Source organism: Solanum verrucosum, unplaced genomic scaffold (genome assembly GCF_900185275.1).
Source record: "Solanum verrucosum unplaced genomic scaffold, falcon-dt-bn FXZP01000086.1, whole genome shotgun sequence".
Lineage (NCBI taxonomy): Eukaryota > Viridiplantae > Streptophyta > Magnoliopsida > Solanales > Solanaceae > Solanum > Solanum verrucosum.
In genome coordinates, this window is record NW_026020100.1 from 784,218 (window position 1) to 804,551 (window position 20,334).

A 20,334-nucleotide genomic window follows, 5' to 3' on the forward strand; every position below is an offset into this window, starting at 1 on the left:
AATTTATTTATGGGAAGAGATGAAAATATTTTTAATTGCAATATTTGTCCTATGCTTGTTTTAATTACACTTCCACTCAATCATTAGTGTCGTTTCTTTCTTTTTTAATCAGAGGTCTTGGATAATTCTTTTTTCTTTAATCAGAGGTTTCGGGTGAGTTAAACTTAAATATAAAATAGAAAACACTTTTTCAAATGAAACTGAAATTCAAAAAAAAATATGAACTTTAATACAGCTATTGAATATTGGAAATAAAAAAATCAATCCAACATAATCCATAACTCCAAATTGGCTCAATTGAAGGAGAAAAGGGGGAAAAAGGTTCACGCTGGCTGCTACTTCTAGAGAAAAGCCACCCCGTGAAATTTTATGCGTTTGATATAAGATATAAGGGAAAATAATTTTTGGAATAAAATGAATATTAATTAATTTTAGAAATATTTATCTCATTATTTTATAATATAACAAGGAATAGATATCTCCCATACCAAACAACCCCTTATATATTCTAATTTCCTCCCTAATTGTCAGGGAAATCATAATAGTTACTACTCCCTCTGTCCCAATTTATGTGACACATTTCGGATATCGAGATTCAAACATGTCTATCTTTGATCATAATATTTTTCTATATCTTTTAAATATTTTGTATTATCAATTATTGAAACTTATAGTACTTTTTGTGTAGTTTACAAATATATAAATTTTATTTTAAAAATTTTGAAAATTTCATGAGCAAATTCTCGGTCAAACTTAAATTGTTTGACGCTCGAAAAGCGAAATGTATCACATAAATTGAGACATAGGGAGTAATAAACTAAAATAAAAATCTATGTTATTTAATTATATGATTCATTACTAAATAAATGTATGTAAAACATTTTCAAGCGTCGACAATAGATTGTTACTAGAACGATAGTGTTGGAATCAAATAAATAATCACTAAATTATTATTGAATGATTCATTCTTTGCTTCATTTTAGATTAAACACAAATTAAGTTACAATAATTCACTTGCCCTATATTAAAACTCCATTCAATCTAGTATTGGTTTAATCATATGTGATACAAATATTTAGCTTATTACAAATTAAAATTACCTCAAAAGATACTAAAAAAAACAAAGTAAACCTTGAGTTCATCATTATTAGAACATAACAATAAAAATAACTTTTCACAGCAATAAATAGACATATTAATAAAGAGTGCTAAAGTCTTTATCGGCATTAGTTAAGTGTCATTAGATCCAATGACGCTAAAGGCTTTAGGGACATATACAAAAAAGTGTTAATTGCCGCTAAAAATACATATTTAGCAGCAATTGAGCTATTGCCCTTAATTAATTGCCGCTAAAAATTATTTTTTAAAATAGTAGAAGCAAGTCAACATGTACATAAAAATCAACATCATCGATTATGATCATAAAATAGTTGAAATTTTCTCCATTCTTAGTCAGAATATTTGCATTTGAGCCTATGAAAAATGAAAATGAAAATATCTTGTTTGAATTGTCACTATCAAAAAATGAACCTCACATTGATTATAGTTATAATCTATACAACTAAATATTTATGTAATAACTATCATCCTTTATAACTATAATAATTCATTATAATGTTCAAACTCTTTTGGAATTATTTTTCATTCGTTGAATTTTGTTATCGTAAATATATCACCTAAGATATCGAGCATGAAAAATAAATAAATTAAAACGAAAGAAATAATATCTTTAAGTTGTGAAAAAGGTAGACACGTGAGTGGTGGGATTCTTTTGAGTGGGGGAAGAATTTTGATTCTTTCATTGGTAGTATACTACTAGTATTATTTTTTAGTACATGTATTGACTCTGTCCACTCTTTTCCTATTTGCTGCTTTTCTCCCTCATCACTCATATGTCCTTTTCCCACCTTTAATATTTTATTTCACCACCTAAACGTAAGTTCGATATTTATATAATTATCATTTTTTATAACGATATTAATTCATTATACCACAATCTTCAATGATATATCCCTTTCAAATTTTATCTACTTTTAATTTACTTTTCAGAAGAGAAAGCATGTAATTAGAGGTCATTAACTTTAGATCACGTTAAAATGTTCAAGTTTAACTGTTGTTACAAGCTTTTCGTTTGGTTTGAGTTAATTTCAGCATTAAAATGTTGAAATAATAAAGTTATTTTTTAGTGTTAATAGTTTTGATGGTCCGATGAATGAATTTATGAGAATTGGTTTTATTGTCCTAATCATGATAGAATATTTCTAAGTTATTAATGAATATGATATTCTTCTAGTTATTGAAAATGTATTTTGATTCGTTCAGGCAAGATGTAAGATATCAATCTTATTTGGTAACAAAAAAGGTTTGATGAGCATAGTTTTACTTTAACGGTTTATTTTCAACTATAACACATATATTCAAATACATAATTATTTATTAATAAATTAAGCTATAATACTTACTAGTACCTTTTAACATTCCATGAATAAATGAAGAGGCTTGGCTTTAGCTAGAGGGACAATTTAGTACCTAAAGTAATACTTAAACTCAGCTAAGTCATATAGGCTCAAAATCAATGAGAATAAATAAAAAATTTAAGCAATACAAAAAACGAAAATCGCTCTTTCACATCAAGGAATAAAAGATATGAGTATGAATAAAGCAATATAGATAGTAAGAATTTAAATAATCAATTTAATATATTTGAAATTAAGATATTATTATTCTATCTATATCTCGTAAGAAGTTTTAATTTGCCACTCATATAAGTAACTTTTAGTGTGTATTTTTATTTTTTTTAAACGAGTAACATTTTTTAGTTACATAGATAGTTTAGTTACTATCGTGATACTTGGACAAAATACTATAGAAGATATTTTTTAGTTAACTTTGTGAAAGAATTAAATGAACAAAGTAAAGCACTAGTACTAGTGGATGAAACCTGAACAAAATACTTGGTTAAAAAGTATATCCAAGATTATTATATTATATTATATTACTATAATTTATAACAAAGAAGAAGATGAAAATGAAATCATTATACATGATGACTAACTACTCCATTAACAGTAATTATAATTGAAATCTTGACAAATACCAATACCACATCCCAGTGGATCATGTCATTTATCAATTAAGTACATTATATTATATAATCTCTCTAATGGGATTTTGCATTATCAACATATAACAAAGTCCTTTTTTTCAAAAGCATGCGTAAAAAGTTATACAATTAAATATATATGTGTATATACGCTTTTTTTTTGTTTGTTTGTTTCTATTCGATGTTTGATATTCGTATTGGAGCTTGATTATTTTGAATTCGTGCCGCATAGGCCCATTCAGAGAAAAACACTTCCTACCGAGATTTTTTTCGTACTCAGAGCTCAAACATGAGACCTCTGATTAAGAGAGGAGCAGTTTCATCCACTGTCATACATCCTTTTACGAACATTTTATTGATAAACATCAATAATGGAAATATGATCTTAAGCGATAGAATTTGTCCGTGCTAATTCATTTTATGTTTTTTCTAGTGGTGTATTTAGACACTAATTAAAAAAGGTCGAAAATATAATATAGTTGACGTCTTGACGTATACAAATAATAGAGTAACCAAGATCTTGAAGTTATTGAAAGTAATGACAAACTTTGATGCGACAATTAATTAATATAAATCATTCTTAGCATTAAAGTCATTTTATGATTTGTTTATTCAATTGCCAGATACTTCAGAATCTTATTTGAATAAGATTTCACATTATTTTAAAAAATAAAACAATCTGTGAATAAAAGAAAAAGAAAAAAAAAACATATATGAATAATGTCATAAATAATAATGAGAGTCATACGTTTAGAAGATTACAGATTTAAATTAGATATACTTATAAGATAAGATTGCGTATAAAAGACAAATTAGTTCTCATGAATTATACAAATTCGATTAACTTAAAAGCTTGTTTGATTTAACCAAACCATATGGCATGTTGTATTTAATTAGAATAATGATTAGAGAAATTAAGCTAGGATGATTAATATGATTGTGACATTGATGATCCAAAATTCCTAGTGGGGCCTACATCAGCCACACAAACAAGCAAAAGTTGGATGACATTTTCCAAATTTCCATATGAAATAATTATTTTTAAAAAGAAAATTATAATCTATGATTGCGATATTATAACTATTTTTGTCATTGACTACTGAAAGAAATTAAAACTGGTTTTCCTTACCCTAAACAATTATCCATATTTAATTACCAAGAAAATCCAATGTCTAATTCTCTATATATATCTTAATTAACTATATAGATGTCATCAATAAGGAGAAAAACAAGAGCATTTTAACACATATTACTCGAACATATTATGCTAATTCAGAAGAAAACAATTCAGAACGAAGGGTGTTTGGTACGAAAAATATATTTTGTCTAGGAAAACAAGTTCTTTAAAAATGAAGAAAATAACTTTCTTAACAACAATAGGAAAAATACGTTTCATAAATAATATACCAAATTCAATATTTCCTCTCACCCACCCAACGCCCCAAACCCTAGACTATCCACCCCCGACTCCCCATCCCATCCCACCTTCTAAATTATATATAAATATTTAGAGTCGTCAATATGGGCTAGGCCCGTAGGGCTGGCCTGGCCTAATCCGTGATTTGATAGGGCTGAGCTAGGATTTTTGGAGCCCATTTAAGAAAATGACTTTTTAGCCCGGCCTGAATAAGCCTGTCGATTTGTGGGGCTTGAGAAATATGGATAGGGCCGACCAGTGGGCTAAATAAAAATTAATTAAAAAATAAAATAAAATAGAGTATTAAAAACAACAAGTGTCTAAACTCAAAATATGTTAAAAGTTTGTAGTATTACAATTTAAATATAAATTATGTTTATAAAATATGTACTACATAAAATAAAAATTTCCTAAAATTTATAGGGAATCACTACATAGGCCGCAACCAATGGAATGATGTCATAGTTTTTGTGTTTTATTATGATCATTGGAAAACAATTAGGTTAATATTTATATTTATCTATTTATGTTTTACTTGAAATCAAACTTAATAAATATTATAAAGATAATTTTATTTGTGGATTTGATTAACAAGTAGTAATACTAACACCATGTATTATTGTCTTGTCGATATTTATGATAATATTTTAAAATTATAATTTAATTTAAAAAATTATAAAAAATATACTTTTTAAAAAAGAGGGTTGATCCGGCAAAGCCCGTAGCCCACGTACTTGTGGGCTGGGCCCGGCCATTTTCTGGCCCACACCAAAAATGGGCTAGCCCGGCTTGACCCGTAAAATTTCAAAGCCTGTGTGGGTTAGCCCAGATGGGGTGGGCCAACCCATATTGACAACTCTATAAATATTCTAGAGATGATAACATTTGAAAATAAATAAGAAACTCATTTATTTTTCAAGAAAACATTTTCCTTTGTAACAAACATACCCAAAAAGAATAAGAAAACAATCAAAAACGAAAACTAGGTGGCCATAGATTTTAGATGAGATTTTGAAACTTTGATCTTCAAATATTTTCTAGTGTTTTGGATTTTTGGGACTCCCACTCATGGAACTTCAATTTCTTTTTCCCTCAAATAAAATGCATGTTCAAACACAACTTCAATAACTCAAATTTTCAAATTTTAACTTCAAAATCTATGACCGAACAGGAGCAAATATTTAATTCTAACATATACTATAAACCAGATGAGTTTCAATTGAGAGAGCAGAAGAAAATTAGTATCCTTCATTTTATAAGATATAAATAAAGAATAAGAAATTGGGAATATCCCACATTTGTCTATTAATAGACAAAAACCAAGAGGCCCATTTGGCCTAAACAACAATATGGAATCAAAATAGTGTACATATTAAGTTGAGTAAATTTAGGTTTAGCAAACATACAATTCATGTTTGTATGCTATAGCTATAGTTTGTATGATTGCGCTTCATAGCAAACTTTATGTTTGTTATGGCTATTAATCAGTATATTTCGATATACATATACATAAAAAATATGTATTTGGGTCTATTTGTATATTTCGGTATACAAATGGATCCTGCATTTGTACATTTCGGTATACAAATGGGTCATGTATTTGTATATTTCGGTATACAAATGGAATGACAAAAAACATGGAATGTTTGCTGCGAATTACAAATAAAAGAAACTATGGCTATAAGATTTAATTTGAATTAATAGTTTGTTATTTCATACAATTTTCCCTATTAAGTTTTGGATAGTATAAGAGCTAACTAAAACTTTATGTGAGGGAAAAAAAAAAGGAATGGCTAGTGAACATATACACCTTTATTTCTTTGATTTGAATTTAATAAAGTGACAAAATTTATCGAGCCTCTATTAATAAAATCGAGAAGTAATTTCTCAAGCGTCAAGAATTGAATGATAGACGCAGTTCTTCCTAGTATATGCAGGAGCAAATAATGGATCCCAAAATCATGTCTAGCTTTAGTCTAATATCTTTTGTACATTTGATGAATCTTTTCATATAATATAATTAGTAAATTTTAAACACAAAAAACGTGGGAAAACCAAGTTCCATTCAGTTTGAATTACATGTATATAAACAAACATCTTGTAAAGCATACGACTTTTTACATGTATATATACATACGAATTATATATATATAAGATTCGTATGTATATATTTTGGATCGGATTGGATTACACTTTTACGAAGCCAAAAACCGAATGCAAACCCCTAAGGGCATATATATATAAGAATACCCTTGTGTTGCATTACACTTTGATCATTCCAACTGACAGCCATTTGTGGAGAGGGGAAAAAACATAGCATCAACTCAACAGCAAATTTTCTTCTTTTAAGTTTTAATAAGGTAAAGTTAAGTACCAGTAGTCGAGATGAGCAGGGGATGGGGTTAGTACATGGATCTTTCAGGCATAAATGGGAAAAAAAAATAACAGAACACAAAGCCTAATGCTAGATAAGACAGACACAAGTATCTCTTCAGACACCAATAAAATTATTTTACAGTGGACATAAAACATGGATTCCAAAAGGAAACCATGGATGGAACATATTACTTCCAGAGCTTAACAAACTTGTCATGACTAGCTGAAGCAACCAAACCCGCGACTCCCGATACAGCCAAGGAAGCAATTAATCCGTCATGGCCTGTGAGAGTCATTGTCTTGTTCTCATTCATGTTCCATAGCTCCAAAGACTGTAAAATGCAATTCACATGCATTAGAATTTGTGAATCTATACATCTACTGGACTGAGAAATAGCCTCAGTTGAACCATGGGGGAGCAGGATTCAAATACCAACATAAACGAGAGTTGAGAGTAATTTCTTCTCAATCTGTCCGGAGACACAGTTATCTGGTACCTATACTAGTGGATGGTACAGGTATCAGGTGGAGTAGTCGAGGTGAGCACAAGGCCCGGATGTCATCGTTATAAAAGCAAATCGCCTCACTCATTATCCTTGGGAAAAGGGCGCAGGAAGGGGGAGGGGGGGACGCAATATATGACACAGCATCTGGGAACTTGGGACTGTGGAGTCAACTGAGTATTAGAAAGTTCATGTTAAGACTACGAACAAACTGATTTGAAGAGATGCCGACCCAAAAATAAAGTTAATTGAAGGCATAAGATTAAAAAGTTAAGAACAGAGAAATGAAAAAGAAGGAAGATGTTGACATAGTGAAGGTGAAAAGGGGAATTTGTCGTTTTAAGAGACTTAACCATGCAACATTTCATGGTTAATTTTTTAATATGCAATGTTCCACCGAGATTAGTCTATAGCATTTTTTTTCTTTTTAACAGGAGAAAGATGTACATCACAAAAATAAGCTGCCAAGTGCATATAATCTGCTGGATGAGTCCAAAAAACAATGCACACGACTTGCCTGGTAACAGCCGATAACTAGCAATGATGAATATGCAGGGTGGAAAACACACGAGTGGAATTTGTTGCCATTTGAACTAAGCTCATGTAGACAGTCACCTTCACTACCCGATCTCAATGTCCAAACCCTGACAGAGTCTTCACTAACAGATGCTAGGAGCTCGCCTGAGGGATCCCAGCAGACAGAATGGATTGGTTTCGTGTGGCCCTTCAGAAACAATAGCAATATGTTAGGCACACCACTGGAAACACAACCAGAGCTAGAAAGAAACATATGACGGTAACAACTATCAGTGCATGTAAACAGCCTTGGAAGAAAATCAATAAGAAAAGTATATTTATACAAAATTCTCTCTCCTTCTACTGTGTCTACCTCCTCCATCTCAGCTCTTTCTATGTCAGGTCATACTTTATTAGGTTAAGTAGCAGGTACCTATTCTCATTAACTGTGCGAAAATCCAAAATTCTGCAACGGAATAAAAGCTAGATATAAAGCAATGGTAACTAGTGAAACAGAAGTCTCACTGCAATTAAAGGAACCTTACAACTGACAATGAAACCATCTGCACGAATGCATTTCTCAGCCTACATGGAAATTTATTAGATGTAATCCTATCTTCGTTAAGAGTAATATTGGGAATATGTTACTATTGATATTGTGAAGGTGGGACAAGGAATTAATAAATGATTAAATATCTCATGTTTCTTCTAAATATCTTAGTTATTTTCCTAGTTGCAGAGATGGATTAGCATATTTCAACTTCCAAAAGAGGTTGGTGAAAATATAACAAAGTTAATAACTCAAGTAGTACCGGTGTGTCATTAAGGAACACCAACCTTTAACGAATGCCGACAAGCTTGTGTCTCCACGTCAAGTATTGATACAACGTTCTCGGCAGCAGCAGCGAGATATCTACCAATGCGAGGCTGGAATCTCACCTGAGCCGTCCCACCCTACTCGAGACGTGAAATAACATTCAGAAGAGATGGAGGATCATATAATTGTGCATCAGTGTCCCCAATCCCCCGTGCTAATGCACATTAATAGTAGAAGAAGAATTTTACCTTGAACACCCTTGTGCAGCTACCATTGTTAATACTCCAGTATCTTATTTCACCATCACCATCACAAGAACAGATGAGATCTTCTTTATTAGGATGGAAGTCAAGTGACATTACACCAGCAGAATGCCCAGTGAAAGTCCGAAGTGAGTAGCCCGGCTACAAATAATTACAGGGTACATTAGGAAAACTTCAAGAAGAACAATCAAGATGGTCTTTCTGCTACTTCTCTTATTTGGTCATTTATGTAACTGCACCATGATCCTCCTAGAGATGTTCATCAATGCAATTTTACCACAACCTCTTCCGTAATCATTTAAATGAATTTGAATTGACAAAATGACAGTCACCGAGGTTCTCCACCCATTTTGTGTCAACGTCCGGCATGGATACGGCCCATCTCAAAGTAATGAAAATATCAAACATCTGCTCTTGATCCATAATATAAGTAAATCTAGTGGATTCCGTTAAATTCAATTACATATTACTCTTTCTTTTTTAACAAATATAAACTTTCGCCAGACCTCAGACAGCAAATCAGATGAAAAAATATTGACAAACAATAGCTCATAGGACAAGCTAAATATTCTAGAAAGCCGAAGATATTTTTAATGTTCTGTTTAATTTACCAATACCTTTGATATGTTATATAGGAGAGATCTCAAACTGTCTCAGACTAGAAGCACAAAAGACAGAGATCCCAAAACAGATATTTAGCACACTCAACGAAACAACTTGGATGGAAAATCTCAATCCAAAGCATAAAAATGCTAATAAGGAGAAAAAATTTATAAAACACTAGACTGCGTTGGCTTACATTGTCAGCATCCCAAACCCTGACAGTTTTGTCAAAAGAAGATGTTGCAAGTCTTGCCATGCTTGGACTGAAACGAACATCAGTAATGAGTGATGAGTGCTCCTCAAGTGTTGTTTTTTGTTTTAAGGTATCAGTATACCATAAAACAGCCTGAAAGAGAAGACAGACAAAAAGCAGTACAAGTTATTCTTCAAGAACCATGAATATGGCATCAAGTATAATAAGTCAATAACAATAAGACATTGTCATGGCAAGATTTTGGATACTTCTAGACTAACCTTTTTGTCATGGCCACCACTAGCTAGCAATTTTCCATCAGAGGAGAAATGACAACAAACAACTTTACTGCTACTAGCCCGAACAGCATTCACTTCATTAAATGAGAAGCCTGCAACTAAAGGTTATTCCTGTCAAATTATGCCCCAATGCATAATTCTAGATAAACTAGGCAGGCAACAAATTTCCAAGGTAACAAATTATACATATAGACTTCAGTGTACAGCATTCATGTTTTTTGCTAATAAGAAACATCATAAATTGACTTAAAAATACGAATGTTAACAACCAACACCAGATCTGCAAAACAACAATTTCATAAACCGTTATGAACTGTTAAGTCCCAGATCAGTTGAGAGAATGGGGTTGTAGTCTCAAATCTAGGGAAATCCTCCCATCGGGTGCTTGATCAGGCACAAGATCCATTTCTTTAACATGGTATCAGAGAAAGCTACCCTATAGTTGTGTTTCACAATGTGGGTCCCCCTGTTATGTTATCCACGCTCCAGTTGGTCAGTCCTGGGCGTGCAGGGAGTGTTAAGTCCCATATTGGTTGAGGGAATGGATTATGGTCTCTTTATATGGTCTAGCGTAATCCTCTCCTTCTTTTGGAGTTGAGTTAGGCTCAACATCCCTTCTATTTTTTTAACATGGACAATAGACACGCACCATAAAAATACATAGATATTAGAAAGTAAATGCACCACAAAATGGAACGTTCTTTTGTTGGTGATCTCCGTAAAATCTTTTTTTATTGTTGTTCTCTGTAAAACCACCACTCTCTTTCGTTTATGTTATATTCTTTTTATATGGGGGCAGAGATTAGGCTGAACTAGAGGCATCCTACAGAAATCAAAGTATCAAAAACTAAGTTAAGGTTTGAGGTAGATATTGAAAGGCTAACAGAGATGAAAGGATTACGGCAGTTACTCACTAGTTATCATAGATTCCTTGTATCAAATATCAATTAGTACCATAACAATTAAAAGTTAAAACACAAAAGGAGGTGTCAAATACAACTCCTGCTCAGTACAAACCACACTAAATTCAGGTCAAAATATTACGCCAGGGAACCCCAAGTAGGCCTCACTAACCTTTACTAACATCCATACCACGACCAACTGCATCTCGAGGGTCCACCTCGTCTTGAGATAAAAACGATTCAACATTATCTTCAAGAGAACCATCAACCTCAAAACGATCCATATCAGCCTGCACAAGATCTTTGTCATCCCACTGCCAAAATTACATACAATGAGGACTGGACAACCCATTATGATTTCATCCACTGGCACAAGATAAAGCACTTCTATTACCAATTGATTTGATGGCGACGTAAGAGTGCCATTATTATCTGCTCCAAACATCATCAATGGCTTAGAAGAACTTCCACTATGTTGTAAGACAGGCATTGAAATCACATCTCCAGGTGTGTGAGTAGATGGCGTTGAAGGAGCAGAACTTGGGGAAGGTCCAGCAGTGTTAGCAGTTCCTGTGCTATTGGCGGGCCCCGAAGATGAAACAGGGTGTTTTCTTTTCCTCCCAGTCTGGTTTTTTGAAGCCTTGAAAGACAAGAAATACCTTATTAGGAATCTTAATACCTTCAAGCCTGTGAAGCAGAAGCTGAGTATAACAATCTCCAATATTAATTTCCATGGATCCTTTCTAAGTCATAAAAGATCAAGAGCTTCTATCAATAAGCACAATACATAGTATTGCCAATTCATATTCTATGGTGTTTGGGATGAGACAAACTAGGCGAAATAGCATGCAAGGATCATCTTGCAAAAAATTCACACACACACACACGGTCAGCACAACTAGGACGAATTAATATTAACATGACAAATCCTCTGGTCTCATAGAACTTTGTTTATGCATTAGATAAGTGCCCACTTAGGGGGGAGAGGGGGTATGAAGGAAAATGTTTTATAGGAAATAAGAGTGTTTCTGACTTATTTTTTTGTCTTCTCTTTGGTATTTCTTCTCTAATGTTACCCCCACCCCGCGCCACCTACCTGAGTTTTTTCTCTCAGTGGATACTTTCCATGAGCCCTATTCTCTTCTTCTTCTTTTTTTGGGGGGAAATAGAGGAGAGGCGGAAGTGCTGATATTCCAAAAAGATAAGCCCTCAGAGCCTAGTTCATTAACTTGATTCCTTAGTGCAGGTAACAATAAATGACCAAGAAGATTCTCATCAAAATACATTTTTTTCTTGGTCGAACAGACTTCCTTTCAGAAATCATATTGCACTTCTTTCATCAGTTAATATTTTCTGATTGTGCCACAGCATCAAGAAGAACCTGGTTTTCTAACAGTAAAAGTTTATGCCAACAAAACAAAACAAACACAGGTTTATGCAGCTGAACAAAAGTTTCTATGGTATAAACCAGAAAAGTAGAGACCTGATCATTTCCACGAAAAGAATTTGACATGCTTCCATCTCCTGTGCCACTGCCCATAATTTTATCTTGTTGTAGACTGTGATTTGAACTCTGTGGTTGCTGACCAGAAAGTGAGTGCTGAGGAAGCTGCTGCTGTTGCGACTGCTGTGGATTACCACTATGCTGTTGTTGTTGTTGCTGCTGCTGCTGCTGCTGCTGCTGGAATTGGGCCATCCTCAACTATACATGAAAAAAAATTCTAGTGATTAGATATGGCTGATAATGTATATGGCATGCTGCAATACATGGTTAACACATGCAAGACTTATAGCTGACATTTCACCGTTAGATAGAAAAAGATGTGGTACCTTGAGCAAAATATCTTGATCTCCACGGGGCAAAACAGGGCAAGGACCCTGTGAAGGTGAACTCATATTTGGGACAACATCACCAACAGAATTTGAAAGGCCATCCTTGCCCATACTAGAGTTCCGATTACTAAGGAGCATCCGTAGCCTTCTGCTTTCGACATCACTAGCAGATGGTGAAGTCAAATTCTGCTGTGCTAGGATAAGTTGTTGCTGGTGTTGCGGTGATAGCATTTGCAGTTGATGAAAGGGCTGAGAACCCTGCATAAAAGACTTTGGCTGCTGGAGAAGCCCTGACGACCTCAGCTGATCATAGCCCTGACATGCATGACACAGAAAAATTTGTGATCGTAAAATACCAATAAAGCTCCAAATATATGTCTCAGTCCAGAGCTATATGCTCATTCCATTTCAATTATGTGTCTTACTTTCTTTTTAGTCTATTTCAAAAAGAAAACCACTATACTATATTTAATGCTAGTTCTAAATTCCACCAATCCCATTTCAGGAAATCACATGGCATGTTTAGAATCACAAGATTCAAAGGGTATTTTTGTTTATATAATACACATTTTAGTTTAAGACCACAAGATAAAAAAGTCTACTTTACGTTCTTAAACTTTGTATCCAAACAAACTAAGCCACATAAAATGGAAGGAGGGAGTAATTAATCCCTAATATATAACACCAATCTTTTGTACACCCGCAAACAAGAAAAAAAATGCCTAGAAGATGGAAGATTACAATTTTTTATATGTAAAGTATAACGGTCCAATCATTTGATTTACCAACCACCAAAAAAGTACAAACTTGAACGCACTACTAATAATCTTCATTAGAGGATGAATAATGAAGCCTTACAACAACAACAACAAAAACTCAGAGTAATCCCACAAGTGGGGTAAGCCTTACATTACTCCTACATATACATATAATGTTTCTATGAAAATCACTATGTTGTAGTCATCAAATTCTGATACATTACTTGTGATCTGCTCTAGGGGCACCAAAAATTCACAGCAAGCTCAAGAACTCTCAGTAATTCCAAAGCAAGGATGTCTTTACAGAACGCTAAATTTCAAAAACCCAAAGCATAGGCCTTTTCTGCTAGCTAGGAGCAAACTTCAAGAAAACCCACTCAGCTGACGAGAAAAAAGGTCTTACATATGCAATTCTGAATTTAAAAGTCCATAACATTGGGAACCCTGAAGGACTCAAAAATTGATTCCAATAGAGCAGAACCAAAGGAGACAAATTTCACATTCATGTCTTACTGAATATCAAAACTGTGCACCTATCTCCAGAAGTGCTAAATAACTGTTTACCAACAACATGCAAATTGTTTGAACTCAACAATGCCTCTAGACAAGTTGCAACAAATGCAATCCTGGAAACAATTGACACTCGACACGTGAAAAGGTTTCAGATGAAATTTGCAGAAATACAATACAACCTTTAAAACCCGAGTTGCTCAGACTCTTCAAAAATGTTGCCACACCCGTGTTGGATCCTCCAAAAATGCACTACTTTTGAATGATTCAACACACACCCGATGACATTTTTGAAGAGCCCGAGCATATACTATAAACCAGATGAATTTCAATTGAGAGAGTAGAAGAAAATTAGTATCCTTCATTTTATAAGATATAAATAAAGAATTAAGAAATTGGGAATATCCCAAATTTGTCTATTAATAGACAAAAACCAAGAGGCCCATTTGGCCTAAACAACAATATGGAATCAAAATAGTGTACATATTAAGTTGAGTTAATTTTAGTTTTAGCAAACATAAAAATCATATTTGTATGCTATAGCTATAGTTTGTATGATTGCGCTTCATAGCAAACCTTATGTTTGCTATGGCTATTAATCTGTATATTTCGGTATACATATACATTTTTATATGTATTTGGGTCTATTTGTATATTTCACTATACAAATGGGTCCTGCATTTGTATATTTCGGTCTATTTGTATATTTTGATATACAAATGGGTCCTGTATTTGTATATTTCGATATACAAATGGGATGACAAAAAACATGGAATGTTTGCTGCGAATTACAAATAAAAGAAACTATGGCTATAAGATTTAATTTGAATTAATAGTTCGTTATTTCATACAATTTTCCCTATTAAGTTTTGGATAGAATAAGAGCTAACCAAAACTTTATGTGAGGGAAAAAAAAAAGAAGGAATGGCTAGTGAACATATACACCTTTATTTCTTTGAATTTAATAAAGTGACGAAATTTATCAAGCCTCTATTAATAAAATCGAGAAGTAATTTCTCAAGCATCAAGAATTGAATGATAGACGCAGTTCTTCCTAGTACTTTGCATATTTTTTGTGTAATTGAAGACTATCATGCTTGTTTATGAAAAAATGGTGTACTCTGACTACCTTGCGGAGCAAATAATGGATCCCAAAATCATGTCTAGCTTTTGTCTAAGATCTTTGGTACATTTGATGAATCTTTTCATATAATATAATTAGTAAATTTTAAACACAAAAAACGTGGGAAAACCAAGTTGCATTCAGTTTGAATTATATGTATATAAACGAACATCTTGTAAAGCATACGACTTTTTACATGTATATATACATACGAATCTAATATATAATAAAAATGTATTTACAAGAGAATGCACTGTCAAAAACAATGAAGCAAGGAGAACCTATAAGACAAAATGTTAGAAACTTACAGTGAGGGGCCATCCTTTCAAAGTCAAATTGTTGCCAGCTTGATTTGATCCTAATACAACATAGTTAAGTCAGTTCATCTGTGGATCCAAAAAGTCTATGACAACAGGTCCCCTACTTCAATTTCCTTTAAAAGTTAATACCATATAATTATTTGATAATCAAAATAGAAAAATAAGTTATATATCAAGGAGCAGGCTTTCAAAAAGAAGCAAAAGCACATAGGGGATCAACAAAGATAAGGTACCAGGAATTCCAATCAAGGATCCTTCGGGACCTGCTGCTCGGGGATTAAGCATCGGATTGATTTCAGTCTTTATGTCCTGCTCAAATGAGGTAATAAACCATGTAGCTAAAGATTAAAATTACTGTAAATGAAACTCCTCAAACAAAGAAACTAGAGAAAGAAGAATACTGACTGGTGTAGATCCTGGAAGTTGCTGACTACGTGCCTGAACCTGTGGGGACATGCTACCAGTAGTACCATGCAGCATTTGCCTGAAAGTGGGAAACCAGAAACACCTTAGTCCAATTTAGACAAATTTAGACAGATTAATTATGTTAAACTTGCTTTCAGTCAACCGAAATAAACTAAATTTCTTGGTTTACATTATTGCAATAAACCTATGCTCCAAAATAAACAATTAGAAAGAGTAATAAGAGTATAAACCAGGTTACTTTATCACCTCGAGCTCCTCAAATTGCAAGAAGCCTTCCCAATGAAAATGTTGCATAGATCAACATTAAGTTCATAAATAATGAATTAGTGAAAATCGGATCTTTTTCCTTGCTCTCCTTAGTTTGATCTCTAAAATAATGCCAACCATATTTCTAGTATGGTCTCATTTTAGTATGAACAGGTAAATAAATTTAACTAAATTCAGAATAATACCCTGAGGGCTGCCCAGCTGATGCTGATGCTGCAGATTTCAGCACAGATGCATGATTTGGATCTAAAAGCTGATTGACATTCTCACTAAACCTTTGCTGAAACAATAAAAAAATTTAAGTTAATAGCTGAAAGGCAATAGTTCTTCCAAACCTCCGTGAAAGACTGCTACCTTCATAGCTGCATCGTCTAATCTTTCCTCATACATCTTTGTAGCCAATGCATTTGCAGTTCCAGTATTCTGTCTCAGGAGAGAGTCGCTTCCACCAATCCCATTAGTTGTGCCGTTCAAGAGGTGGTTACCATCTCTACGCTGTTGTTGCTGCTGTGCTTGCTGCTGCTGCTGCTGCTGCTGCTGTTGGTGTTGCTGTTGGTGTTGCTGTTGCTGTTGCTGCTGTTGCTGCTGCCTCTGCAACAAAATCTGCTGCATCTGCAGTTGGTGCTGCTGCTGTTGTTGTTGCTGTTGCTGTTGTTGCTGTTGCTGCTGCAGATGTTGAGGTTGTTGAGATTGCTGCTGCTGTTGCTGCTGCTCCCTTGCCTTCATTATTTGTGTCTGCAATTTCGAGATTAACTTTGTATATAAAGCAAATGAAAAGCTGCACAAAACCTTGGGATAGAATCATAGATGAGATTTCAACAGCCCAGCCAATAATGAGATAGTCATCAAATAAACACTTTTTTTATTCAGTGGGTCGTCAAATAAACATACAACTGGTAGAAAAAATGACAGCTCATTCTAGATGCTAAAATTCACTGCCCAAACAATGTTCGCTCTTGGTACAGATAAAACCTTACAGATTCCAACAGTTCAAGACCTACACAAACTCAAAAAGATTTTCTGGACTGTTTATTAGATTGTCTGTTATAGTCGTAGGTTGACAGTGCATATGCAGCCATGATCACAGCCAAATAAATCAATCATCCCCGTCCACTCAACAGATTTTTTTTCTATTAAGATAATAAACCACACAACAGATCATTTAACATGCTAAATACTCAAACATCAAGATAATAGCAGTAAGAATAAGAAATTTTCTGGCAAATCTGCAGTCTGATCTCTAAGACAAAGGCATGCTCTGACAAGACCCATTATATGAATGGGTTCATGAGGTTGGTAAGAGGACCTAGGATACATGGGATGTCCCAAATTGGGGTTTCTCCAGTGCAACCCCACGACAGCAAAAGGGAAAGGAATCCATACAATGGGAGAGAAAGTATGGCTCCCCTATCATCAGTTCCTAAAACACACTAACCATTTCAACAACAGAAATGGCATTACTATTAAGGAGTTAAAGTAATAAAGTTTCCATGAATCCATGAAATATTTACTATTACAGTTAATGTCGATAAAGTTCAACAAACCTTTGCATAATTATATCACAATTTAAGGCACAAAAAGAAAAGCAGCTGAGTATCCTTTTCCACTAATCAGGTAACAGTTATGTAATTATTTTATCCAGAGAAATTGTTAAGTGAAAAAGTAAAAGATCTTCTGCCTCAGCTCCAACTGATGGTTCTACAAAATATTGACATGAGTGCAACCAACAACATTCTAATCGAACAAACAATTGAATACAAGCTAAAAAGAAAGCAAGTTTGGGCATCACTCGTCTTCACAAGTAGTAAGCTTCCTGCCTATGGTATCGATACAACTTCCTAACAGCTCTCATGTAAGTAGTAACAAAAGAATGAAAACAGCAAGAGACATTCTTGACAAGAAGTCTCAATAGTTTTTACATAAATTCAACTAGGGACTACAAAACTAATCATATCAGAATAACTTAACTTAGGGTCCAGTTGAATGATAAAGTTCACAAGACACAAATTGTCATAAACTAACCTCGATATAAGAGGCAGCAACTTCCGAGTGCTTCTCATTGGTCCTTGCGATGAATATGTCCCAAAATACAGACCACCATTCAAATAGAAAACCACCAGGAGCATCAATAGCTGAAAGAAAGACAATCAACAGGTCAAAATAATGAAAACCAACTGGTGAAGTCCAACCTCCTCGGCAAATGCTCAAATTTATAATCTCACCAACAGGGTCAGATGACACTTTCCCTTCAGCTTGAAAGGCCTGAGCAGAAGCCTTTAGATCCCTTTTCACTAAATAATCATGAATATAGACATCTAACCTGTAATTCAAAGTACCAAAACTATGTCAGTAACCACAACAAAAATCACAGTTGAGATACAGATATTCTGATATAGATAGGTCCAAAACAGAAATATGGAAACCTGGTTGCATTTCATAGACAGGTAGGATTGAATTTGATTTTAGAAACATGAGTTAGGAAAAATATATGAAGGCGAGGAAACACTTGGATCTTGAAACAACTTCTTACTCTTCCTATAAAACAAGATTGTGTATCCTTAACTTTTTTCACTAATGTAAAAGATTTGGAGAGAACCAATTTGACTGCTCATACTGCTTGACTGCTCATACTGCTGGTTAATAAAGAGACCTACTTTTTCTTCACTTGAATCATGTTTCCAAGAATCAAGATTTGAGTAATAATCAAAAGAAAAAAGATTTTTTTTTTACTAATGAAATGTGTTCAGTTCTTTTACATTAATAGTATTGTCAATCATACAAAAGCCCTAACCACCCAAAACATTAACTGCTTCCTTCAGCCAAACCCTAGCAGCACAAGAGTTTCAAAAAAAGACTCAAACTTTCTTCAAACAATAGATAACAAACATATAATTAAACATCCCCCGAACACAAATCTGGCGAATACCCATGGAACTATCCAAAAAGTTGAAACTTTACACAAACCCCAAAACCAAAAACTGAAGCCAAACAGAAAAGGGAAAATAAGAATGCACATACAACATGTAATAATAACAATAAAACTAACATTTTATCAGCTTCCCAGTTGGTCTGAGACATGTTGAGTAATCCAGTAATTCAAACAAACTCTTCTTAATAATGCCAGATCCTTAGAAACCTACTTCTTCTTCCTTGCCCTCTGAAGTATATTCCATCAATGAAAATAAAAACAAGAAACGAGAAAAAAAAAATATTTTTGGTTACTAATCAATTCAAGAAAGAACATAATAAAGGATACAGATAGAAAAAGCATATGGGTGTCTGTATATACCCTTTACATTAGTGTTTTTGCATATAAAATTGGAATCTTGAAGATGGATGGACTCAGTATGACTGATGAAAAAGAAAGAAAAATTAAAGAAAAAGAATGACTTTTTTTTTAATTTTCTTCAGCATTTTTTTTACTATTTTTTCTCTCATGAAACTGAAATTCTCTTCTTTTTCTGATGATGGGGTTTAGAAAAGAAGGGTTGGATTTGCTGGAGCTGATGTTGCAGATATTGTAATTTCTGTAAGATGAATTTTGCATAAAAGCCCTTTCTTTTCGTCAAATTTTCAATACACGTCCTCCTAGAAAAAGGCTGATCTGTTCCTTGGTTCTAAAATAGCCTTGGATTATCGAGTAATTAACCATAATGACATCTAAATAGTACTGCATAGTTTCACTACTGTTATAAGTTATAAGAAATTATTTAATTAGCATGGACAAAAACGTCATTTCAAACTATTTAGAATTTCGACAGATGTACTATCGTTGCAGTATATTTGCATAGGAAGTCCCTTGATTTTAGTGAATTTGCGTTTTGTTTTCATGCTCTAGATCTTCAATTCTTCATTAATTTAATATTGAACCTTAAGGAATAAGAATTGATCAATTCCGGGTAGGTTGCCAAACTCTGAAATGACAATTTTGTCCTTTGATGTCAAAAAGGATCAAAGTGGTTTTTAATTAAACTAATAGGAAGTTTTGTCATTTAACCCAAGTCTAAAACAAGTCATTTTGAATAAAACTAGTGAAAAGTATAATAGCTTCTAAAAATAGTATTCGAATAATTTTATCGATTATATTAATAATAAAAATAATATG

At 33.4% G+C, this 20,334-nt stretch overlaps 1 protein-coding gene across 5 annotated transcripts; it reads right to left on the minus strand.

Moving 5' to 3' along the window:
- Positions 1-6,913: 6,913 nt before the first annotated feature.
- Positions 6,914-19,718, minus strand: LOC125824932 (transcriptional corepressor LEUNIG). 5 transcript variants are annotated; one of them, XM_049504279.1, is made up of 19 exons: positions 19,519-19,718; positions 19,276-19,386; positions 18,452-18,549; positions 18,252-18,361; positions 16,584-16,964; positions 16,415-16,509; positions 15,942-16,020; positions 15,770-15,845; positions 15,525-15,574; positions 12,823-13,140; positions 12,476-12,694; positions 11,387-11,617; positions 11,165-11,306; positions 10,073-10,188; positions 9,795-9,944; positions 8,981-9,136; positions 8,753-8,869; positions 7,917-8,123; positions 6,914-7,228 (listed from the first exon to the last, which is right to left on the minus strand). In XM_049504279.1, exons 2-19 carry the CDS (start codon positions 19,305-19,307, stop codon positions 7,085-7,087), a joined length of 2,721 nt encoding a protein of 906 aa, XP_049360236.1. In that variant the 5' UTR covers positions 19,308-19,386; positions 19,519-19,718; the 3' UTR covers positions 6,914-7,084. The 5 variants fall into 5 exon arrangements, with proteins under 5 accessions (XP_049360236.1, XP_049360238.1, XP_049360237.1 ...); XM_049504281.1 differs by having other exon boundaries at positions 10,073-10,182; positions 11,165-11,282; positions 11,387-11,632; positions 19,519-19,717; XM_049504280.1 differs by having other exon boundaries at positions 11,165-11,282; positions 11,387-11,632; positions 19,519-19,717.
- Between the last annotated feature and the right edge of the window lie 616 nt (positions 19,719-20,334).

What these genes read in the sequence shown, in the direction of transcription:
- LOC125824932 (XM_049504276.1), bottom strand. Translation starts at nt 19,307, where the DNA reads ATGTCTCAGACCAACTGGGAAGCTGATAAAAT. An exon ending in TCAGCTGGGCAGCCCTCAGG is followed by an intron (nt 16,021 to 16,414) that starts GTATTATTCTGA and finishes TCCCACTTTCAG; the next exon opens with GCAAATGCTGCATGGTACTA. An exon ending in GGGTTTGGGATGCTGACAAT is followed by an intron (nt 9,137 to 9,794) that starts GTAAGCCAACGC and finishes AATTATTTGTAG; the next exon opens with CCGGGCTACTCACTTCGGAC.